General features: G+C 41.5%; 1 protein-coding gene across 5 annotated transcripts in view; it reads right to left on the bottom strand.

Annotated features, from left to right (window-relative positions):
* The window catches only part of nos1apa (nitric oxide synthase 1 (neuronal) adaptor protein a), a 368,693-nt gene that overhangs the window by 184,905 nt on the left and 160,448 nt on the right, over positions 1-23,340 (bottom strand). For 3 of the 5 annotated variants that reach the window (XM_060830171.1, XM_060830167.1, XM_060830168.1), the window contains 2 exons: positions 9,350-9,442; positions 4,622-4,693 (listed from right to left, as the gene is read on the bottom strand). In XM_060830171.1, the coding sequence (XP_060686154.1) occupies positions 4,622-4,693; positions 9,350-9,442 (165 nt within the window). The remainder of the gene's footprint in view (positions 1-4,621; positions 4,694-9,349; positions 9,443-23,340) is intronic. The other 2 variants (XM_060830172.1, XM_060830169.1) reach the window with 1 other exon arrangement.

Here is a 23,340-nt window from a genome sequence, read left to right as displayed (position 1 = left end):
GAGATATGCAAGGCACTACATTAATTTCTGTCAGCACAATTAGTCAACTGGTATTTTTGTGCTGGTAAACTGGATATTGGGTCCAAACCTCAAGCAGTTTTCAACATTATTTGTCGTGCTTGGCACCAATATCATGAGTGCAGACTGAAACTGGTAGAACTGCCAAGGCAGTTATATGTAAGAACACATATGGAAATCCAAAATCCTCCTTCACTAACTAGGATTATATGAGTGTACTGTCCACCTGATCAACAATTCAAGGTCTTTGGTGTCGTTATTAGGGAGCTGATCGCTGAATATTCTCCAGCATGTGCTGCCTTTGACAAAAATATTTTTTGATGGTGGTTGGGGGAAGTGAAGAGATGGTGAAGAAATGTTTACTGCCCTAAAAAAAAAGAGGTGAAACATTTTAGATTGCTGATCACGTGGACAAAATGCTCCTATAATCCTGGTTAAATGTGTGGCAGGGTGGAGTAAGTGTCTATAACTAGTGTGGTGGGAAACTGGATGAGTCTCATGATTGACATTCCATCTGACTGTTAAGGATCGGGTTTCTCATAACATTACAGGGCAAAATTACAGGAAAGAGAGACAACGAGAGAAAGACAAGAGAGCATGACACAGAAAGAAACTGAGCCCGGGATGTGCCCCATCGTGAGAGCAATCAATTGGCTAGTTGGAGAAAAAGAAATTAAACAAACAAGACTGTAAAGTGGAGTCCACTGCTTATGAAATGGGGGTGGGGTTGAGGGTGGGGGGTGGTGAGAGGAGCACTCCTGCTCTTCCTGGTTCCACATTTAGTACATTGTTGGTTGTGACTTCCATCTACCTTACCTGGAGGTTGAGAAGTAACCTTGTCCACGGGGACATAACGTACAAATCTGCAGACAAGGATGGGAGTAATGTATCTGATGTCTCCTTCATTTTGTTGCCCAGATGTATGTGGGGCTTGTGGTGAAACTTCAAGATATAATGTTACTGTTATTTGGAATCGTTCCAAGATGCACAGAACCATGCATTTCTTGATGTTGATTTGTATTGCTGCATTGTCTGCGTTAGGTACAGGATACATGGCTGTAGTTTCATTTTGGATTTGTTATGTCAGAGTTTACAGCCTTGAAAGATCTTGAGGTGGACAGTTCAGTGCATTAGAAACAAAGAGTAGTGGAGATTTTAAAAACCTGCATTGACTAGTGACAGGAGTCCAGTACCACAGAAAGACAGAACCATTCAGAAGCTCAGGCAATTAAAGCAGAAAGGTGCTGTACTTCAACAGTCTATAAAAAGTCAGGTTGGGAAGAAAAGGTCCTGATAAGCTTAGATGAAAACTCCTGAAGCATAAACCTGATGGGAGCTGAGCATCTGGAAAACCCATGTGTCTTTGGCCGCTTCAAGGTGTTTAGCCATCAGTAAGGCGATGGTTCCAGAAACCTATTACCATGCCATCTGAACAATTCATTTTCAAGTGAAGACAGGAGACTCTTCGCTAGGTATGAGGGTCCAAAGTTGCTGTGGAGGGTTAAAGGGCTGAATCTTTATAGCTCCTTTTTGTTTCCTTTGGTCTGTAATAAACATTGATGTCCTTTTGTTGAAAGCTCATTGGAAGCCACTCTTGAAGACGTTCAGTAATTGACAAGATAAATAAATATCAAAAATAAAACTAATGGTCTGACAAAGCCAGATTTTGCTCTGGGACTGGACAGGTCCAGTGTTAACATCAGCTTGGATTATAGGAGGGCATCCAAAACTTTGTGTACACCCTCAGTACACAAACATCCACTCTCACTGGGTGCTAAAGATCTCTCTCTTCCCAATGTTGTGAAGGATGGAACTGTTCAAGTTGCTGTAAAATGATGCAGGCATTTGGATCATACACCTGCCCCTCCATGCAGAACAAAAATAACACTTTGACCACATGTCCATCTGCTGGTCAGGACATAAACCTGAAGCTCTGTAGGAAAAGGAAAGGGTAGATTCTCTTGGATTGCTTCCTGAGCAGCCTGTCAACGTCATTTGACTGAATGCCTCATTGTCAGAGATTACAAACAGACACTAAGGTGCAGCTTGACTAGTGATGGGAAGAGCTCTTTCCAACAGATCCTTCCTGCATGCCCAGGGTTTCACCACTTGCCACAGGCACTGACTTCAAACTGGCTGATGGTGGGACCTCCTGTTAGTGTTACGGATGCAGTTGGTTTTATCCAGGTTCGTCCCAAACAGGACTCTGGGCTCCTCAGCAAGAGAGATAAGCAATAACTGCTGCTGGAAGACCATCAACTCAATGGAAAATATTTTTTGTTCTACTTGAAACTAGCTAGTCTTCCAATACAAAGAGTTGTGCATTAACGAATGTTGCTGAGAGACACATTCCAAGCTCCAGAATGCACTAAAGCTGAGGGCAGCCACTGCAAAAGCTCAAAGAGCCACAGTCCAAGGTTCGCACAAATCCACCTACTGTAATATTCTGAGGAAACAGAGTAAAACCCCTCAAGTGATATCTTTGCCATGGAATGTATGTTGTAATTATCATTCATAAGTGCAATTGCTTTCAGGCATCTAGAGTCATAGAGTCAGAGATGTACAACATGGAAACAGACCCTTCGGTCCAACCCGTCCATGCCATCCAGATATCCCAACCCAATCTAGTCCCACCTGCCAGCACCTGGCCCATACCCCTCCAAACCCTTCCCTATTCATATTCCATCCAAATGCCTCTTAAATGTTGCAATCATACCAGCCTCCATCACTTCCTTTGGTAACATCCAAATTGAACTCTTATGGCATTAGTTGTGCAATTTTTGTGAATGCAATACAATTTTTGAGGAATGAAAGATTATGGCTGACAAAGTTGGTTCCTGTAGGGACAGCTGCAAGATTGCAAATAAATTAGCAAACTAACTCCAGGATTTCACAAACTTGTCTTGAGGAATTCAAAATAGGAGATAGGTCTTTTACATATGCACGTTACTTTTGATCACTGTTTTTAAAGCATTTAGCAATAGATTCAGTCGGTGAACTTATTTCTTTCAACTTGTGTGTTCACTGCCTGCTGAATTAGTGACTTGGGATTCCATTTCAATTGCAAAATTCAAGGCTACTTGGTTTCCAATTCACAGTAGTTGTAGTTCTTAAACTTGTTAAAATCTCTGATAAGTGGCTTGTTAGCCTCACCATTTAATAACTTTACAGCAATCCATTGAAGCAAATAAGCAAAACACCGTGACAAGTAAAGAGCGCCCAACTGCTTTTCGTCTTACCAATACTCTGTACCTCTTCTACCAAACTAGCAGCAACTCAAAGATTGATCCCTCACTTGGGTACCTCATTAATTCTCAGCTAAATTCCTCAGCCTATTATTAATAGCACAGAGTACTTCTGACAATCCATCAAAAACATTCAATGTGTGTCCTCTCTCCTAAAATCACCTTTTTGCAATCATCACAAAGCCTGTCAGCTTTTCTGGCTCATATTTATACTACAAGCAACATCACTGAAACTGATGATCTGATCAATGCATTTGTGGGATCTTGCAGTGTGCAAAATAGGAACTACATTTCTTACATAATAATGACCACATTTCAAAAAATATACTTCGTTAGGCGCAAAGTTCATAGAGTCATAGAGATGTACAACATGGAAACAGACCCTTCGGTCCAACCCGTCCATGCCGACCAGATATTCCAACCCAACCTAGTCCCACCTGTCAGCACCCGGCCCATATCCCTCCAAACCCTTCCTATTCATATACCCATCCAAATGCCTCTTAAATGTTACAATTGTACCAGCCTCCACCACTTCCTCTGGCAACTCATTCTATACACATACCACCCTCTGCGTGAAAAAGTTGCCCCTTAGGTCTCTTTTATGTCTTTCCCCTCTCACCCTAAACCTATGCCCTCTAGTTCTGGACTCCCCGACCTCAGAGAAAAGATTTTGTCTATTTATCCTATCCATGCCCCTCAATTTTGTAAACCTCTACAAGGTCACCCCTCAGCCTCCGACACTCCAGGGAAAACAGCCCCAGCTTGTTCAGCCTCTCCCTGTAGCTCAGGTCCTCCAACCCTGGCAACATCCTTGTAAATCTTTTCTGAACCTTTTCAAGTTTCACATCATCTTTCTGATAGGAAGGAGACCAGAATTGCACGCAATATTCTAACAGTGGCCTAACCAATGTCCTGTACAGCCGCAACATGACTCCCAACTCCTGTACTCAATATTCTGACCAATAAAGGAAAGCATACCAAATACCGTCTTCACCATCCTATCTACCTGTGACTCCACTTTCAAGGAGCTATGAACCTGCACTCCAAGGTCTCTTTGTTCAGCAACACTCCCTAGGACCTTACCATTAAGTGTATAAGTCCTGCTAAGATTTGCTTTCTCAAAATGCAGCTCCTCGCATTTTTCTGTATTAAACTCCATCTGCCACTTCTCAGCCCATTGGCCTATCTGGTCCAGATGCTGTTCTATGGGTTTTCCTGTGTTCTTGAAAGGTGCTGCATTAATGCAGATTTCTTTGTCTTTTATAATGAAGTGCACATATAGAAACTTGCTTCAAACAAATATTCAAATTAAAGCATCTGTAAAATAGCATAAAAATTAATATTGCAAGGCAACTTACAAGGAGAGTCATCCAGAATGAAGTCGGGGTCACTCTCCTGTCCTCATCCTTAGCTTCTAGACTCTTGGTCATCTGAAGTGTACAATAATCAACAAAGCAATTAATAATCCAAAATAGGAAAGCACTCAGAAATCAGAACAAAAATTCTCCTTCCTATTGTAGACTGTTAATGCACTACAAAAAAAAAGCTCAGTAAAAATGCACATAATGCTGAAACACAGCAATGGCTAGCCAACAAATACATTAATTCATGCATGAGTTTGAATACATTCTCAGTGCTTGGACAGGAATCCATTTCACAGGAAATGATACTTCCAAAAAAATAAAGTTAGGAACAGCTCGCCTCTTGTATTAATGAAAACTCACTCGTGTTAAAAATGAGAAAAAAAACAATTTCCATTCTTGCAGCAAAGCAAATTATAACCTGAACTTGTGTTTTTGTTTTTCCAAATAGGAATTCAATCGATTTTTCCTCCACCTTCAGAAAACATGAAGATGCAAACAGTTGCAAAAGGTCTCAATCAATCTAAAACATGGCAGTAGCCAGAGGCAGAAAGACTAACCCAAACCTCAGCTTTACTCATTACCTTAGCAAATGAGCAGCAAACAGCACCAATCCCATCCAAAAAGAGCAGAGTCTGATGAGCCACTGAAATTCCTTCTCACTATATCCGTATGACTAAATTCAAACTCTTGCCCAAACAAGTCTGCACTCTGTTCAGCATTATGCTGCTGAAGCAGTCAGATTCCTTCTGAGCAACATAAAAGTTGTAATTCTAAAGTGGTATGTCATCAAGTCTTCGGAAAGCAAAGAGGATCTCAAGATCTTTGATTGATAAGTACATTCCTTTAAAACACACCATGCCACTCTACGCCAGTGGACACAATTGAGCAGAGAACTTGTCATTCACAAGATTTTGAAAGTTATTTGCAAATTTGGTACACTTTTTGATTTGCTTCTGAAGGAAGGGCAGTATCCAATAAAAAGTCCAAACTTCAGAACGTAACAAAATATGGTGGTATTTCCGTGAAGATAATTTAGGACTAAATACATTGTACTTCTTCCCCCAGGGTCCTCCTAAATATTCACTCTGTTCTTTTACATACCCAGCTATACAACTGTTGGCATAAAAATAACACTTCCAATTTATGAGTATAAAGTCAGTGTGAGACTACATGTGTCAAAATCGGTGTACTCTGATATAGCTGCACTGAGGTGCTTCTCTACAGGAGGACTGCATCAAGTCCAACAAACTTCGAATTAGAGCAATAAAAGGAAATTGCACTGAATTCGCAGGTGGATGGGACAAGCCCCTTGAAAGTCTCTTCTTGATTCCTTCACCAACAATCACAGCCACTCCATTCAGAACTGGCTTAAAAAGACATCAGGGCCACATGCATCATGGGACCCCAACTGACACTGATTACTCACTCCCATCAGGATCCAGAGTGAATCTCATCGGCAGTCAAAATCCGGTGATGTTAAAAGTGGGAATGCAGCAATAACTGGAGCTCGCAATTTTGTGGTCACTCTCTGACCTCTTTCCCTCCAAGTTACAGTTCAGCTGTTAGCATGACACTGGAACCCACCTGAAGAAACTGTGCCATAGCACATCAATCTCATACTGTGGCCTAGTTTGAAGTGCTACTATAAACCTCTACCTACTTGATACAAGTGATAAAACAAAATGAGGGAAAAGATTCACGTGAGTTCACCTCTATACATTTCCCAGCAACCTAATTACAGGAATCCTTCAAAGGCCTTTGTAGGGCAGAGAGAGTAAAGTGTTGAACACTCCTTTGCTAAAAGGAGTCTTGCTCAAATATGAAGTGAATTAGGGCTACTCTGATGTCCAACCCCAAGAATTTTGTAGCAACGATAGCACTGTTCTCCCAGGTGGTGTGCTTTGAGGAGACCGGGTTTTTTCATAGTGGAGTTGATTTTTAAAGATACACATTATACACTTTGAGGCACATACTCAGACTACTTCCCATATTCCAAGATTCTTCAACTCATGTATGCACTTGTACTGGGCAAGTGTGACAATAATGGACATCTGCTGGTGCGTCATCCCTCTGACAGAGATAATGGAATTCCCTTTGACGCTCATTAAAGTTCTTCTTGTCTGGAAATATTGACTGTGTAACCAACACAGGGAGGCAGGTAGCCCAGGAATGTTTCTCAAAAGTGGATTGAAAGCTTCCAGCTGACCATCGGCATCAAATCATTACCAAGAAAAAAAAAGATGTTTGCAAAGGATGGCAGCATCCCTCTTTCTCACATTTTCACAGCTCATACAAGAACGATGGTGCAGATTAACTTAAGCACTGCTTTTAAATAGAAGTGCCAATATATACAAAGGGCTCCTGTAAAAGGCTCCCTACTGCTGCATCCAATGCTACTTTAGGCTAACATTTGTTAGTAATGAAAAATTTTTTAAAATAAAGAGAAACATCAGGGATCACAAGCCTGTACTGATTACAAACATTTCCCCGTCTTCAAGTTCCCATCACGGCTTTAAAGACCAAAAGCAATGGGTCACAGGTCATTCTGACCACTAACTAGTGCATTTCTTAGCTTTGCAGGCTTGAAGTAAATTACAATTAACCATTCAGAAAGAGCATGCACATTTCAGTTAATAAAAGCTGTATGTGGTAGATGCGCTGATTTGCCTCCAGTACAATCATACACCATTCACATAAAAAGGACACTATAATTTTATAGAAGCCACCTTTGGGTCTGGTTTTCCTCCTGCAACAGCCTGCATTTTAATGCTTCACTATGACACAATCTTGTTGACTTCCATTGGGTGTTGCAAATGTACCTTCTGTAATGCAACTTTTCAAAGTACTGCTCCCAGACAAACAATGTACGTTTCAGTAAAACCAGATATAAAACTAACAGGGAGGATTCTCCTGATCTTTGCTCTAGGACAAACAGGTTTCTGTTTGGCGGTGGTGGTGGTTGGAGCGGAGAGGTGGTAGGGAGAATAGCTTTGCTGGTTGGGTACAAGGGACCAGCGTTGATAATTTTTATTAATTACAATGTAGCACAATTTATTGAGGGAGGGAAAGTAAGTTATGAGAAGGATGGAAAGAGTTTGCGACGGGATTGTGATAGATGAAGTGAGTAGGTGACCATATGGTAGATGAAGTATAAGTTATGAAAATGAGAAGTTCGGCACTTTCATCAAAAGAATAGAAAATCCGATTATTTAAATGGAGATAGACTACACAGTCTTGCAGTGGAGAGGGATCTCAATGTCCTCATATGCAAATGATTAATATGTAGATTCAGAAAATAATTAGAAAAGTGAATGGAATATTGGTCTTTATTGCAATAAGAGTGAAGTAGAAACGTCCTGCTACAGCTGAACAGGGCTTTTCAGCGGGTAGGTCTTTGGAAGCTTGGAGAAAGTTCCTGGAGGTTGTCTCCTGAGATGACCACTTTGTTTAATGGTGAAAGGTCAAGCAGATTAGGCTTTTACTGTGAGTTCAGAAAAGTGAGAAGCAGTTTTACTGAAACATAGAATTCTAAGTGAACTTGACGCAGTAGATTCTGAAAAGTTATTTCTCCTCATGGGAAAACAAAAAACTAGAAAGACACAGTTTTAGCATAAGGGATCTCCATTTCAAAGTGGATCTGAGCAGTGATTTTGTCTCGCAGTGGGTAATTAAACTCTGGAATTCTCTATCCCCGATGGCTTTGATGTTTGATCAGCAAGGGAGTTAAGGGTTATGAGAATAGGCAGTTTAGTAAGGCCACAATCAGAATAGCCATCGTTTTACTGAATGGTGGAACAGGCCTAAAAAGGGGCTGAATGGCCGACTCCTGCTTTTACATTTGATGCTGTAAGATTTTTCCAGGAAATATCTAGTTCCTGTCTCAGGTTAAAAAGGCCAAGAGACTCTTTACATTGGCCCTGGATTTCATGCGCCCACTCTATGAGTGTGGGCGGAAGAGCAGGAAAGGAAAAGAGGAAAGCTGGGAGCTGGATCTTTAACTACAAATAGACCCAGCATCAAGTTATGAAGAGAGTGTGGGTCTTCCATCTCTATTTAATGCAACACCATCAATGCAAGGCAGAACACCTCAAGATGAAGTTGATGGTACACCCCTTCAATCAGGACGTCTGACGGATCGGACAACAGGATAACAAAGACCGAAAACTGGGAAGGTGGGATAGTTTAACAACTGTCTCACTTAGGCCTCAGACTTCCAAGCTGAGGAGAGGCTAAGCTGCATTCTGTTTGAAAACCAGCCCCCCGGGCAGCTGGCAGGACTTGTCCTACTGCAGAATTTTAATTTGGCTTGATGGAAAATCCTGGAGCCACCACCAGCCCCAAGTGCCCATTGTAATGGTTAACCACTGCTTCTAACTCACAGCTACCACTAACAATCTCACCCCTTTGCAGACCTACTAGATAGGTAGTGGCAAGCGTAAACAGATGTCACATTCAATCAGCACCACATCTGAGGATGGAGGCTTTATGAGTTCTGTCAGCAGCTAAAGCAGATTCCTATAAATACACAGAGGGGGTCAGATATCTGAGCAGCCATGGCTATTGTAAATGAATAAACTCCTTAGCACGCTGCATCGAACTGCACCCACTGAACCAGGAGAAGCAGAAAACATGAATCTTCAGTAATGGATGGTGACTGCATGCTCCAGGGCATCGACCTCGCTGTAAATCAACACTTCAAAAGATCGCTCAAGGTCAATTTACCTTCTTCTTCTTCCTGAGAAGAACTTTGACACCATCCACTGACACCATTATATTCACTTTCTTTTTCTTGATGTTCTTGGCTTTGAATTCATACTGAAATAAAAACAAACGGAACAACTCTGTTACATAAGTAGTAGCAAGTTATGTTATTTTTAACCATCAGGAAATATATGGAGACAATTGCTTTCATCATTTCCCCTGAAAGTTTACACAATCTCGTGATTCTCTTCCCAATATTCCACTTTCAAACGATAAATAGCAGTGGCAGAGTATGTGCCAATATCTAGCGCTGCAGTTTTGGTAAGTCAAAAGCTTTTATCCAGGGCTTTTCAAAGTGACAGTGCCACTGGATGAAGGCATTTGTCCATGGATGGCTGGATGGGTGGACTTATACTATCTCAATTCCCAACACTCACAGTAGCCCTTTCACAAACACATCTCAAAGGGGCACTCCACTGTGAGTGTGCCCACACAAGACAGCTCACTACCACCTATAGACTCAGAGACAGGCAACAAACACTGGCCCAACCAGCACTGTCCATGTGAAGAAACATTATTTTTAAAACGTACAACTCGATATAAATGTTTAAGACAAAGAATTGCAGTTGGAAGCAGAGGAAGAGTTTACTCTTTCCCTATGAAAGACAAATGGCTGTGACCTTTACAATTGCCACATATGACAGTACAGTGAATCATGTTACAAGATAGCAATACAGGCATGGAATGGCTTTCCACTATCGTGCTAGCTTCGTCAGAGATCTGTACAGCGTCCGCAGCACTACAGAGAGAAAATATTAACAAAGGAAACAAATCCGTAATGCCTGGGAGAGTTAGTCCAGTGGAAAGCTACTCCATACAGTAAATATTTAGCTACTATCCTAATGTTTGCTACAGCCAGAGGAAGCTAAGGTTCGGCTTACTATCATTGAATTATCAAGGAGTTGATCAAACTCCTGTTTCTTTTTCTCTACACATTAACCCTTGCCTGACATGCATACAACAGAATCTAACACAATTGGGGGTGGCCAGTGAGTGCGAGTAGACAGTAGGTGATCAGCCAACATGGAGAAGGCAGAACATCCATGGTTTCCATGGATTAGCAACAACCAACAGTTATTTCTAACCTAAAAGTTAAAGTGCTCCAGTTGGAGCCAGGGAAAATGAACATTAAAGAGATTAGGAACTGTGTCCTATTTGATTGAAGGAATGGACTATCAGGAGATATTTCAAAGAGTAGAAGGGAAAGGGAATTTAGACAAACAATAGCAGAGAATGGGACACAAACTAGGAGGCACTGAGCATCAAACATATGGTGAAATAACAGCAGAAACGATGCCAGTCAGAAGCAGCAGAAATATCCTGGAGGATGGATGAGGAGGTCAGGAGGATGGTTCAACATTATATAGCGGAATGAGAAGATGATGGTGGGCAAGGAAGGCAGAAATATAAAACCAGGAAAAAGCGAGGTGAATGCCACCATCAGTTTGCATATTGTAGATGAAAAAGCACAGCCACTTAATTATGTCACTTGTCTAGCAAGAGATTTCTGAAGGGGTCAGTTTTTCTTTTTGCAGGAAGTATTGCACTGGCAATTTACTCTATTATTTGTTCCAAAGGTTTTACAACTTTCTGCTTTCATTATTACATCTAATTTCTTTTACTTGTTCATGGGATACAAGCATTGCTGGTTGGGCTAGCGTTTATTGCACCTCCTTGATTGCCCCAGGAGGAGGTGGTAATGAGCTGCCTTTTTGAACTGCTGCAGTCCATTTGGCGGAGGGATACCATAGTATTATCATGGAGGGAGTTCCAGAATTTGGACCCCATGACAGATGACATAGTTCCAAGTCAGGATGGTGTAAAACTAAGGGAATGCACAGGAAGTGTTCCCAGGCTTCTGCTGCCCTTTTTTTTCTCAGTTAGAGAAATCACAGGTTTGAAAGGTGCTGTCAAAGGAGCCTTGGTGAGTTGCTGCGGTGTGTTTTGTAGATGGTAGACAATGCTGCAACCATACATCAGTGGTGAAGGGAGTGGATATTTAAGATGGTGGATGGGGTGCTAATCAGGTGGGCTGCATTGTTTTAAATGTTGTTGGTACTGCACCCAGACAGCCACAACTTCCATCAACTTCTGATATGTGCTAATCCAGTTCAGTTTCTAGTTACTGGTAACATCTAGGATGTAAATAGTGAGTGTTTCAGTGAGGTACAGGATTAGAACCTCTTTTATTGAAGACAGAAATTGCCTGACATTTCTGTGGTGTAAATGCTACTTGCCATTCATCGTCCCCAACATAAATGTTATCCAGGTCTTAGTTACATTTGAGCACCAGCCTCTGCAATATTGGAGCATTGTGAAAGGCCTAGAATACTGTGCAGCTGTCAATGATATTCTGTTGCTATATAAATCTGTCCTTCACCAATATTAGTTTTTTGGACAAAGAAAGAATCACCATTATTGCTGGCAGACATGTTCAATGACCCGTATTCTCATACCAAACTCTCTGTGATACAATGGTTCACTTCACGAAAACCAATACAGTCAATCCAACTTCAACTTAAACTTTGGAGCCTCAGTTGAATACTTAACCAATGAGTTATGACAAACAACATAATCTGCTGCTCCCTCCACTAGCAGGTCCCACTGGATAAAGAGTATTGCACAGCTCACAGTTCATTTATACAAAGGTTCAAAGGCACCCTTTCATTAAAGAACGTAACAGTGGTGGTGCCATCTTTCATTAAAGATCTTAAACTGTGGTTTTGTTTGTCGTCTCTGGAGGGTGTAATCGATCCACCCATGCTATTCTGAAGGACAGTGGGAATGTTCTCCCCAGCGTCTTGACCAACATTCATCCCTCAAGTAACATCACTCAAAAGCAGATTACCTTACCATTATCACACAGATGTTTACTGAAGCTTGGTGTTCGCAAAACGACTCTTTACGACAGCAAGTACACTGTTAAAGTATTCAATTTTCCATGACATATTTTGCAACATGCTGACATTTGGAAGGTGCAACATATGGGAACGTTTGAGGGCTCTGAGTCTATCATTCATGGAGTTTAGAGAAATGAGGGGGGAGATCTCATTGAAAACTTACACAATACAGAACAGCTTGGACAGAGTGGACATTAGGAAAATGTTTCCATTGGCAGGAAAGATGACAACCTAAGGGCACAGCCTTACAGTAAAGGGAAGATCATTTGGAATGGAGAAAAGGACAAATTTCTTTTGCTGGAGAATGGCAAATCTATGAAATTTACTGTCACAGAAGGCTGTGGAGGCCAGGTCATTGAGTGTATTTAAGACAGAGAAAGATAAATTCTTAAATGCCAAGGGAATCAAAGATTACAGGGAGAAAGCAGGAAAATGGGGTTGAAAACCTTTCAGCCATGATTGAATGATAGAACAGATTCAATGGGCCAAATGGCCTAATTTCTGCTCCTACGGTCTGATCAAGGCAAGCCTTTCTTCATTTTAGCATGTATATTATGTGAAGCAAACCCTATTTTCCTTTTTCCTAGTAATTTCCGTAGGGATGTAACGAAAAGGTCTACTTGCTCATGCATTGATAGCGTGCTGAGTTTCCCCAGCAACTTTAGCAGCAAGGTCTGATTTCTGGCAGTCACTGGGAAGGAGTTAGTGTTAACCTGACCACTGATGGTCCAGTGGAGAGTTGGGGCATAGATAAATGATGAAGCAGTCTAATAAGTATGGGAATAAGACTACCTCATCTTGAATAGGAAACAATATATATCTAACTCAGTGAGGAACAGGAACTGCCAGGCGTTGACCTGACTACAGGAAATAGTGCAGGTAAAATGGACCCTGGCAAGTATCCACTTGAAAGAGATCCAAATCTATCAACCGGCACCTCTTAATGAGTAGAACCTCATGGGGCGGCACAGTGACTCAGTGGTTAGCACTGCTGCCTCACAGCGTCAGGGTTCTGGGTTCAATTCCAGCCTCAGCTGACTATCTGTGTGGAGTTTGCACATTCTCCCTGTGCCTGTGTAGGTTTCCTCTGGGTGCTCTGGTTTCCTCCCAGAATCCAAAGATGTGTAGGTTAGGTGAATTGGCCACACTAAATTGCCCATAGTGTTCAGGGATGTGTCAGTAAGGTACATTTATTATGTGTAAATATAGGATAATAGGGTAGGGGAATAGATCTGGGTGGGTTACTCTTTGGAAGGTTGGTGTGGACTTGTTGGGATCCTATAATTCTATGAACCTGAAGATGGTTGGTGGTCATGGAAATTGAAATAGTCATTCAAAGCACCTTAAAACAGATCAAAACTCTTCCCATTCCAACTTTTCTGTATGTGAGTATATCCACAAGGTTATAGAAGGAATGTATTATTCTTAAAAAAAAAATCAGCAAGATATCCAAGATGGAAGATGGGAAAAATTTCTGCCTGTAACAGCTGCTCCTTATTGAGGTATTTTTGGTGCTGGAGGTGTTTTCCTCGAATTCCAGGAGCAGCAATTACTGTTTTATATGCTGTTGCACTGTTTTGGAACTTTGGGGAAAAAAAGTCAAATCAACAGCAGTTTTAAAAGGGAGAACAACAGACAAAGGAAGCACATGGTGAGGACATTGCAGGAGAGAGAGAGAGAGAGAGAGAGAGAGAGAGAGAGAGAGAGAGAGAACCTGCGCAATTACTGCCTTTGCTGTTTGAATTCATGTGTCATTGGACATCGGAGTGCATCTGGGAAATTTAACAGACTGTTAAATTCACAACTAATCTTGGAGGAACTGTTGGGCAAAGTTCACAGCACAGAATCAGATAAGTTAATTGTTGTTTAATGTGTGGCTTACAGAGAATCTGCAGTAGTGAATAGAGTGGATTCTTTCTTGGCTATATGTTTTGGAATATGTCTCTTGATTAAAATATAAGCCATAACTATTAATTTAACCTGGTGTAATGTTTGTAGAGGAATAAGACGGTGTTAACTTCTGGGTCTGTAGATTGTGAAGGAGCAAAAATGGCCTTTAGTGCATTGATATGTAATTCCTGTCAGATGTGGGAGTTTAAAGAGAGTTTAAGGGTTACTGCCATAAATGTTTTTGGTTGCAAATCTTATCAGATCGAATGGATCGGTTGGAGAGATAGTTAGAAGTAATGAGAAATTTGCAACAGCAACAGTATGTGATGGACGGCAGTTATAGGAAGGGGGAAAAATCCCAGATACAGTCACAGAGATGGGTTAACTCCAGGAAGGGTAAGAAAGGTAGGCAGCTAGTGCAGGAGTCTTTTGTGGGTATACCCACTTCAAACAGGTATGCTGTTTTGGAAAATGTAGGGGATGATGGATTCTCAGGGGAACAAAGCATGAACAACCAAGTTTCTGGTATTGGGACTGGCTCTATTACAACGTGGGGTACGTCGGGTGCAGAACGTACTTGGGGGAGAGGGGGGAACCAGCAAGAGGTCATTGCCCACATTGTATCCAACAACACAGGAAGGAAAAAGGTTGAGATTCTGAAGGGAGATTATAGAGAGTTAGGCACAAATTTAAAAAGGAGGTCCTCAAGGGTAATAATATCTGGATTACTCCCAGTGCTATGAGCTAGTGAGGGCAGGAATAGGAGGATAGAGCAGATGAATGCATCGCTGAGGAGCTGGTGTATGGGAGAAGGATTCACACTTTTGGATCATTGGAATCTCTTTTGGGGTAGAGGTGACCTGTACAAGAAGGACGGTTTGCATCTAAATTGGAAGGGGACTAATATACTGGCAGGGAAATTTGCTAGAGCTGCTCAAGAGGATTTAAACTAGTAAGGTGGGGGGGTGGGGCCCAGGGAGATAGTGAGGAAAGAGGCCAATCTGAGACTGATACAGTTGAGAACAGAAGTGAGTCAAACAGTCAGAGCAGGCAGGGACATGGTAGGACTAATAATTAAACTGCATTTATTTCAATGCAAGAGGCCTAACTGTGGAGGCAGATGAATTCAGGGCATAGTTAGGAACATGGCACTGGGATAACATAGCAATTGCGGACACATGGCTCAAGGATGGGCAGAACTGGCAGCTTAATGTTTCTGGATACAAATGCTACAAGAAGGATAGAAAGGGAGGCAAGAGAGGAGGGGGAGTGGCGTTTTTGACAAGGGATTACACGTGTACTAAGGGAGGATATTCTCGGAAATACATCCAGGGAAGTTATTTGGGTGGAACTGAGAAATCAAAAGGGGATGATCACCTTATTGAGATTGTATTACAGACACCCTAATAGTCAGAAGGAAATTGAGAAACAAATTTGTAAGGAGATCTCCGTACTTGTAAGAATAATAGGATGATAAAGGGAAGGGATTTTAATTTTTCTAACATAGAGTGGGACTGCCATATAGTGTTAAGGGTTTAGATGGCGAGGAAATTGTTAAGTGTGTACAAGACAATTTTCTGATTCAGTATGTGGATGTAGCTACTAGAGAAGGTGCAAAACTTGACCTACTCTTGGGAAATAAGGCAAGGCAGGTGACTGTGGTGTCAGTGGGGGAGCACTTTGGGGCCAGCGACCATAATTCTATTAGATTTTAAATTAGATGGAAAAGGATAGACCAGATCTAAAAATTGAAGTTCTAAATTGGAGAAAGGCCAATTTTAACGGTATTAGGCAAAAACTTTCGAAGGCTGATTGGGGGCAGCTGTTCGCAGGTAGAGGGACGGCTGGAAAATGGGAAGCCTTCAGAATTGAGATAACGAGAATCCAGAGAAAGTATATTCCAGTTGGGGTGAAAGGAAAGGCTGGTAGGTATATGGAATGCCGGATGACTAAAAAAATTGAGGGTTTGGTTAAGAAAAAGACAGAAGCATATGTAAGGTATAGACAGGATAGATAAAGTGAATCCTAAGAAGATTATAAAGGAAGTAGGAGTATACTTACAAGGGAAATGAGGAGGGCAAAACAGGGACATGAGATAGCTTTGGCAAATAGAATTAGGGAGAATCTAAAGGGGTCTCACAAATATATTAAGGACAAAAGGGTAACTAGGGGGAGAATAGGGCCCCTCAAAGATCAGCAAGGCGGCCTTTAGGGTATGGAGCCACAGAAAATGGGGGAGATACTAAACGAGTATTTTGCATCAGTATTTACTGTGGAAAACAATATGGAAGATATAGAGTGTTGGAAAATAGATGGTAACATCTTGCAAAATGCCCAGATTACAGAGGAGGAAGTGCTGGATGCCTTGAAATGGGTAAAGGTGGATAAATCCCCAGGGCCTGATCAGGTGTACCCGAGAACTCTGTGGAAAGCTAGAGAAGTGATTCCTGGGCCTCTTGCTGAGATATTTGTATCATTGATAGTCACAGGTGAGGTGCCGGAAGACTGGAGGTTAGCAAACGTGGTGCCACTGTTTAAGAAGAGTGGTAAGGACAAGCCAGGGAACTATAGACCAGTGAGCCTGGTGGTGGGCAAGTTGTTGGAGGGAATCCTGAGGAACAGGATGTACATGTATTTGGAAAGGCAAGGACTGATTCGGGATAGTCAACATGGCTTTGTGTGTGGGAAATCATGTCTCACAAACTTGATTGAGTTTGTTGAAGAAGTAACAAAGAGGATGGATGAAGGCAGAGCGGTAGATGTAATCTATCTGGACTTCAGTAAGGCGTTCGACAAGGTTCCTCATGGGAGACTGATTAGCAAGGTTAGATCTCATGGAATACAGGGAGAACTAGCCATTTGGATACAGAACTGGTTCCAAGGTAGAAAACAGAGGGTGGTGGTGGAGGGTTGTTTTTCAGACTGGAGGCCTATGGCGAGTGGAATGCCATAAGGATCGATGCTGGGCCCTCTACTTTTTGTTATTTACATAAATGATTTCGATGTGAGCATAAAGGTACTGTTAGTAAGTTTGCAGATGACATCAAAATTGGAGGTATAGTGAACAGTGAAGAGGGTTACCTCAGAATGCAACAGGATCTTGACCAGATGGGTCCATGGACTGAGAAGTGGCAGATAGAGTTTAGATTAGATTAGATTAGATTAGGTTAGATTAGACTTACAGTGTGGAAACAGGCCCTTCGGCCCAACATGTCCACACCGACCCGCCGAAGCGAAACCCACCCATACCCCTACATTTACCCCTTACCTAACACTACGGGCAATTTAGCATGGCCAATTCACCTGACCCGCACAGTTTAATTTGGATAAATGCGAGGTGCTGCATTTTGGGAAAGCAAATCTTAGCAAGACTTATACATTTAATGGTAAGGTCCGAGGAAGTGTTGCTGAACAAAGAGACCTTGGAGTGCAGGTTCATAGCTCCTTGAAAGTGCAGTCACAGGTAGATAGGATAGTGAAGAAGGCATTTGGTATGCTCTCCTTTATTGGTCAGGGTATTGAACACAGGAGTTGGGAGATCATGTTGCAACTGTACAGGACATTGGTTAGGCCACTGTTGGAATATTGTGTGCAATTCTGGTCTCCTTCCTATCGGAAAGATGTTGTGAAACTTGAAAGGGTTCAGAAAATATTTATAAGGATATTGCCAGGGTTGGAGGAGTTAAGCTATATGTAGAGGTTGAACAAGCTGGGGCTGTTTTCCCTGGAGCGTCAGAGGCTGAGGGGTGACCTTATAGAGGTTTACAAAATTATGAAGGGCATGTAGAGGGTAAATAGACAAAGTCTTTTCCCTGGGGTGGGGAAGTCCAGCACTAAAGGGCATAGCTTTAGGGTGAGAGGGGAAAGATATAAAAACAAACCTAAGGGGCAACTTTTTCATGCAGAATGTGGTGCATATATGGAATGAGCTGCCAGAGGAAGTGGTGGAGGCTGGTACAATTGCAACATTTAAAAGGCATTTGGATGGGTATATGAATAGGAAGGGTTTGGAGGGATATGGGCCAGGTGCTGGCAGATGGGACTACATTGGTTTGGCATATCTGGCTGGCATGGACAGGTTGGACCAAAGGGTCTGTTTCCATGCTGTACATCTCTATGACTCTATGACATTAACTCAGAAATAAGCTGCAGCGACAAGGAGTCTCTGAGCTGCACCTGAGATAAATACAGATAAATGAAGCCATCAGAACTTCATCTGCATCACACTGACACAGGCTGTTAATAAACTAGGTCCCTTGAGGAGCGAAAAAGCACAGGGTCTGAGCAGCGTAGCATCACTTTCCATTGGATACCAATAACATTCATTTGTCGTGTAGAAAAATCATTCTCTGGCTCATTTCGCTGTAGAGACTTTGACCCGATGCATAACTAAACCTGCATGATTCTCACGGACTCTGTATTTTGGTGGACAGAATCATCAGCTGTGTACATGTGGCTGCTTGCTTTGTCAGTATTGGTTTTGAAAAACTGCAGGCAGCATCACTTGGTTTCAACTGAAATGCAGAAGGAAATTCTGAGAACTGGCCAAGATATGATGAGAACACCTTTAGAGTTCACAGTTAGAACTCTGGACAACAACAAAAACAAAAAAAGATGCTTACAAAAGCTGCTGTTCCAAGATGATTGAAGAATAGTCTTCATTAACAATTTATTTTGCTCTGGAGATGGCTGATAAGAGACCTTTTACTCCCCCACTGGTATGCTTACTTATCGCAAATAGTGACAGCAGAACTGGACATTCCTGTATGTTTAGATTTTATATTTAGGTTGTGCTTTGGGTAGAGATTTTTTTGCTTTATAAGGTTATTTTCAAGTGATTTTTAGCTTTAGCATCTAAATCACCAAATTTGTAGCTATTAGCAAAAAAGGCTGAAGTGTACTAGACAACAAATTGCAAAATGCTTATCCCACAGTGCAGTTGAATATAAATAGGAGGCCATTTTTGGACTTCTTCTGCAACACGAGTCAATACAGAAAAAGAGTCGAGAGTTTGGTGCTGGAAAAGCACAGCAGGTAAGGCAGCATCCGAGGAGCAGGAGAGTTGACGATTCAGGCATATGCCCTTCCTCAGCCCTGATGGAGAACATCTGCCCAAAACGTCAATTCATTCCAAATGAAGGGCTGATGCCCAAAACGTCAATTCTCCTGCTCTTCGGATGCTGCCTGACCTGCTGTGCTTTTCCAGCACCACATTCTCGACTCTGATCTCCAGCATCTGCAGTCCTCACTTTCTCCCACTGTAGAAAAAGGTACAGCCTTAGACTCCAGAGGAAAATGGTGCCAATTGGAACAGCTTAAATTCTTTCTAACAAGGAAAGATCATACTCAAACTTCTGTAACTGCAATCTCCTTTAAGTTAAAAATAAAGCAAACATTGAAAAAGACCACGTTTAAATCACATTTAATGTCAAACACAGATCCATTGTTTTTGGAAGGGAAATTATTCATGGAGTGAATTTCCACCTTTCTTCATGTAAGCACTGCCCTTTTCAACACTGGTGTGATGTATTGGCAAGAATTCACAACTCTGTGCATTGATGTAAACTGCTACTAATCTATGGCAGGGAAACTAAATTACTCATAACTTAAGAGCATATTCATGTTTCTGGCTACAAAACCCAAGATAATGTGTCTTCCTTACTTACAGCAATAGATGTGTCCATTGCAGAGAGGCCATATCCCATTGGAATAACAAACAACTTACATTTATTTTGCATTTAGGGCAATACAGTGGCTAGCACTGCTGCCTCACAGCACCTGAGACCTGGGTTTCATTCCAGCCTCAGGTGACTTTATATGGATTTTGTACATTCTCCCCAGTTTCCTCCAGGTGCTCCGGTTTCCTCCCCCAGTTCAAAGATGTGCAGGTTAGATGAACTGGCCAAGCTAAATTGTCCATAGTGTCCAGGCTAGGTGCAATAGTCAGGTGAAATATAGTGTGGTAGGGGAATGAGTCGGGGTGGGATACTCTTCAGAGGATTGGTGTGGAATTGTTGGGCCAAATGGCCTGTTTCCACATTGTAAGGATTCTATGGTTAGACATATAGCCATGATTTAGTTTAAAAAAAGGAGCGTGTTCAGTAAAATTTCACGCTGACCCACTTAAGATGGTAGTAAGGCTGATGATCAAAAGCCTGTTCATGGGGAGATAGATTTCAAGGTACGTCTTAAAGGAGAAAGAGGAGTGGAAACGTTAGGGAGAGAATTCCAGAGCTCAGCTAAAGCAACAGTGGAGACAGAGCAAGAGGGACTTTCTTTTGCATTTTGTTAATGTCTCCTCGGACTACTGTATATTGGAATTGTCGACATAGTGCCTCTGGTGCAGTGGTATGTCGCAACATCTGGGCCAGGAGGCCTGGGTTCAAGTCACACTGGTTCCAGAGATATACATTAAAATCTCAGAACAGGTCAATTAGGAAAATATCTGGAATCACTGCCTATTCCTCAAACAAGTCTGTATTTCCAAAACAGAATGGGGAAGAAAGAAAAATAATGGATCATGATGGAAGGAGTTTAAAAATCGACAAAAGCACACCACACCAAAGCTATCAAAACTGCATCACTTCTGGGAAATGGATTAAGTAAGTCGTATATCTGCATTACTGGATGACAACGGAAGATGAAAGACTTCCATTTACAGTTCCTTTCACAATCTCAAAATGTCTTAGAAGAACTTTAAATGTGCTGCACTTAGTTCAGTCAATAAACTTGAGAGACTCAGAGGACAGGTCCCAAAGATTAGTGTTTCTGTTTCAGTGTTCCTTCGCAATATACATTTGATTTAAAAAGAAAAAGGCAAATACATTCATTTTCTCATTAAACATCCACTTATAGCATGACACATTAAATAATGCAACGGTGAAAGATTCAATTTGTGTGTAGCAGCAACAGTAACATGTCTTGGGTGAGAACTTCATGCCTGACCGATTTATTCTGAATTAGTGCTTCATAAGAAAAATATATATAAGTCTTGTGAGGCAGTGGGTGAGCTCCAAGCCCCTGAGCCAGAAACTCTAGCTTTGAATGCCAGTCTAAGATGGGATGGCCAGCAAAGGGGTGCTTATAAAATGGCCAAACAGATTGATAGTCAACTTACAAGTCCTTACAATACACACCAATAGCAGACGGCAAGAGCGGGAGAGATTGCTAGAAACATAGCAACCTCTAACATCACTACTCACACCTCCAGATTGCAACATAGGTGTAAAATTGACATTGCCACAGACGCTCAGAGTCCAAGTGAATTGTAACACATCAACAGAGATGTATAAATCAAAAAGGAGTTAAATGTAAAGCCAATCTACTATTTCATTATATTTACCGCTCTATTTGAATGACATCAACTGTCAGACTTTCAAATCATAACTTTACAAAGGACTAAAAATGTGGAGGAGCTGAAAGGAGAAAATTAACTGTACAGCTCATGGCTTGAAAAGATTTCCATCCTTTCCCAAATACTCATATTCAGCCTAGCAGCCAGTGATTTGGTACGTGCTTGCACATTCTGCTTCAGTTGATTTGTAATTGAAGAAATGAGGTTGGGGAGAGAAGAGATCGTGCTCTTTTTGATGGAAATGCACTAATCCAACACAAAGATTGCTGAAATAATAAATATAGGCACTTCACTTGAAAATAAGATCATATACTTTTGTTCGCCAGAAGACTCCATGTACCTGCCCAACCTCCTCTAGACAGACCAACACATTAACAGGATGTGATATATGAGTCGCAAGATGTGATAATAATTAACAGTAGTTGAGACATGTCCCCTTTCAAAATGTAAACATCACATTTCACATCATGTGATAATACTTGATGCTTTTAGTGTGCTAACTACAATAGGACTGTATTTTTCAACAATCTAACATAAAAATATGTAGGTTGTGCACAGATTCTGTGGTGAGGCTGCCCTAGCAGCCAAATTTGGAGATGCCGGTGTTGGACTGGGGTGTACAAAGTTAAAAATCACACAACACCAGGTTATAGTCCAACAGAACATTCGACGTTTCGGGCTTAAGCCTTCATCAGGATTCCTGATGAAGGGCTTATGCCCGAAACGTCGAATTTCCTTTTCCTTGGATGCTGCCTGACCTGCTGCGCTTTTCCAGCAACACATTTTCAGCTCTGATCTCCAGCATCTGCAGACCTCACTTTCTCCTATTGTCCAACAGGTTTAATTGGAAGCACACTAGCTTTCAGAGCGACGCTCCATCAGGTGGTAGTCTGATGAAGGAGCATGGCTCCTAAAGCTAGTGTGCTTCCAATTAAACTTGTTGGACTATAACCTGGTATCGTGTGATTTTTAACTTAGCAGCCAGAGTTCATTTTAATCTCTCAAATATTCGAATTACAGGGACTTTATGATGAAACATGCTCATGTATTCATCATTTTCACAAGTTAACAAGACCAGCTGATGGTTAAGACTGGTGCACACCATCTCAAAGTTACATCAGGGGATTTTAAAATTGACTCAACAGCTAAGACTCATTTGTGTGACCTTTTTATGAGGTTTTACTTCTGCCCGTGCATTTGATAAATCTTCGTCAAACTCTTATACTGCCCCAAATCATAAAGTAGGTTATGCTCCACTGCTAATGTTAGGTTCCCCAGAATCAGCTTTTAAAAACAAAAGACTGGCACACCACAAATAATGACCTTTCAGACCTCAAACAGCAATTCCTTTGCTTTTAGACCATGGAACTGGTGCTGGATGTAAAGTCTCAGGGCTTATTAGTTTACAGTAATCCATATTTTTCCATTCAATGGAATTACTTTGAGATTAAATAACACATATGAAATTAAACTACAAAGCTTTTGGTTGGACATCACTCAATAATGGAGGATTAGAAAGATATTATGTGATTTAATGGATGTGTTAAGAAAAAGAAGTGTTTCTAAGTGCAGCTACATTATTGCACATAATAGTAGACCTTAAATCACCACCTTGCATTAAGGTAGTGCCTGACCACAGTAAAATGTCCCAAGGTATCTCACAGGAGCACAGTCAAATATGACAATTTGCTTAATAAACTCCACAGATTAGGATGAGAGAGGTGAAGAGGAGCAGGTATTACAGACATAGAGATGGACAGCATGGAAACAGACCCTTCAGTCCAACCCATCCATGCCGGCCAGATATC

Source organism: Hemiscyllium ocellatum, chromosome 9 (genome assembly GCF_020745735.1).
Source record: "Hemiscyllium ocellatum isolate sHemOce1 chromosome 9, sHemOce1.pat.X.cur, whole genome shotgun sequence".
NCBI lineage: Eukaryota > Metazoa > Chordata > Chondrichthyes > Orectolobiformes > Hemiscylliidae > Hemiscyllium > Hemiscyllium ocellatum.
Note: the sequence above shows the minus strand (reverse complement) of the source record. Positions and strands in the feature narration are given on the sequence as shown.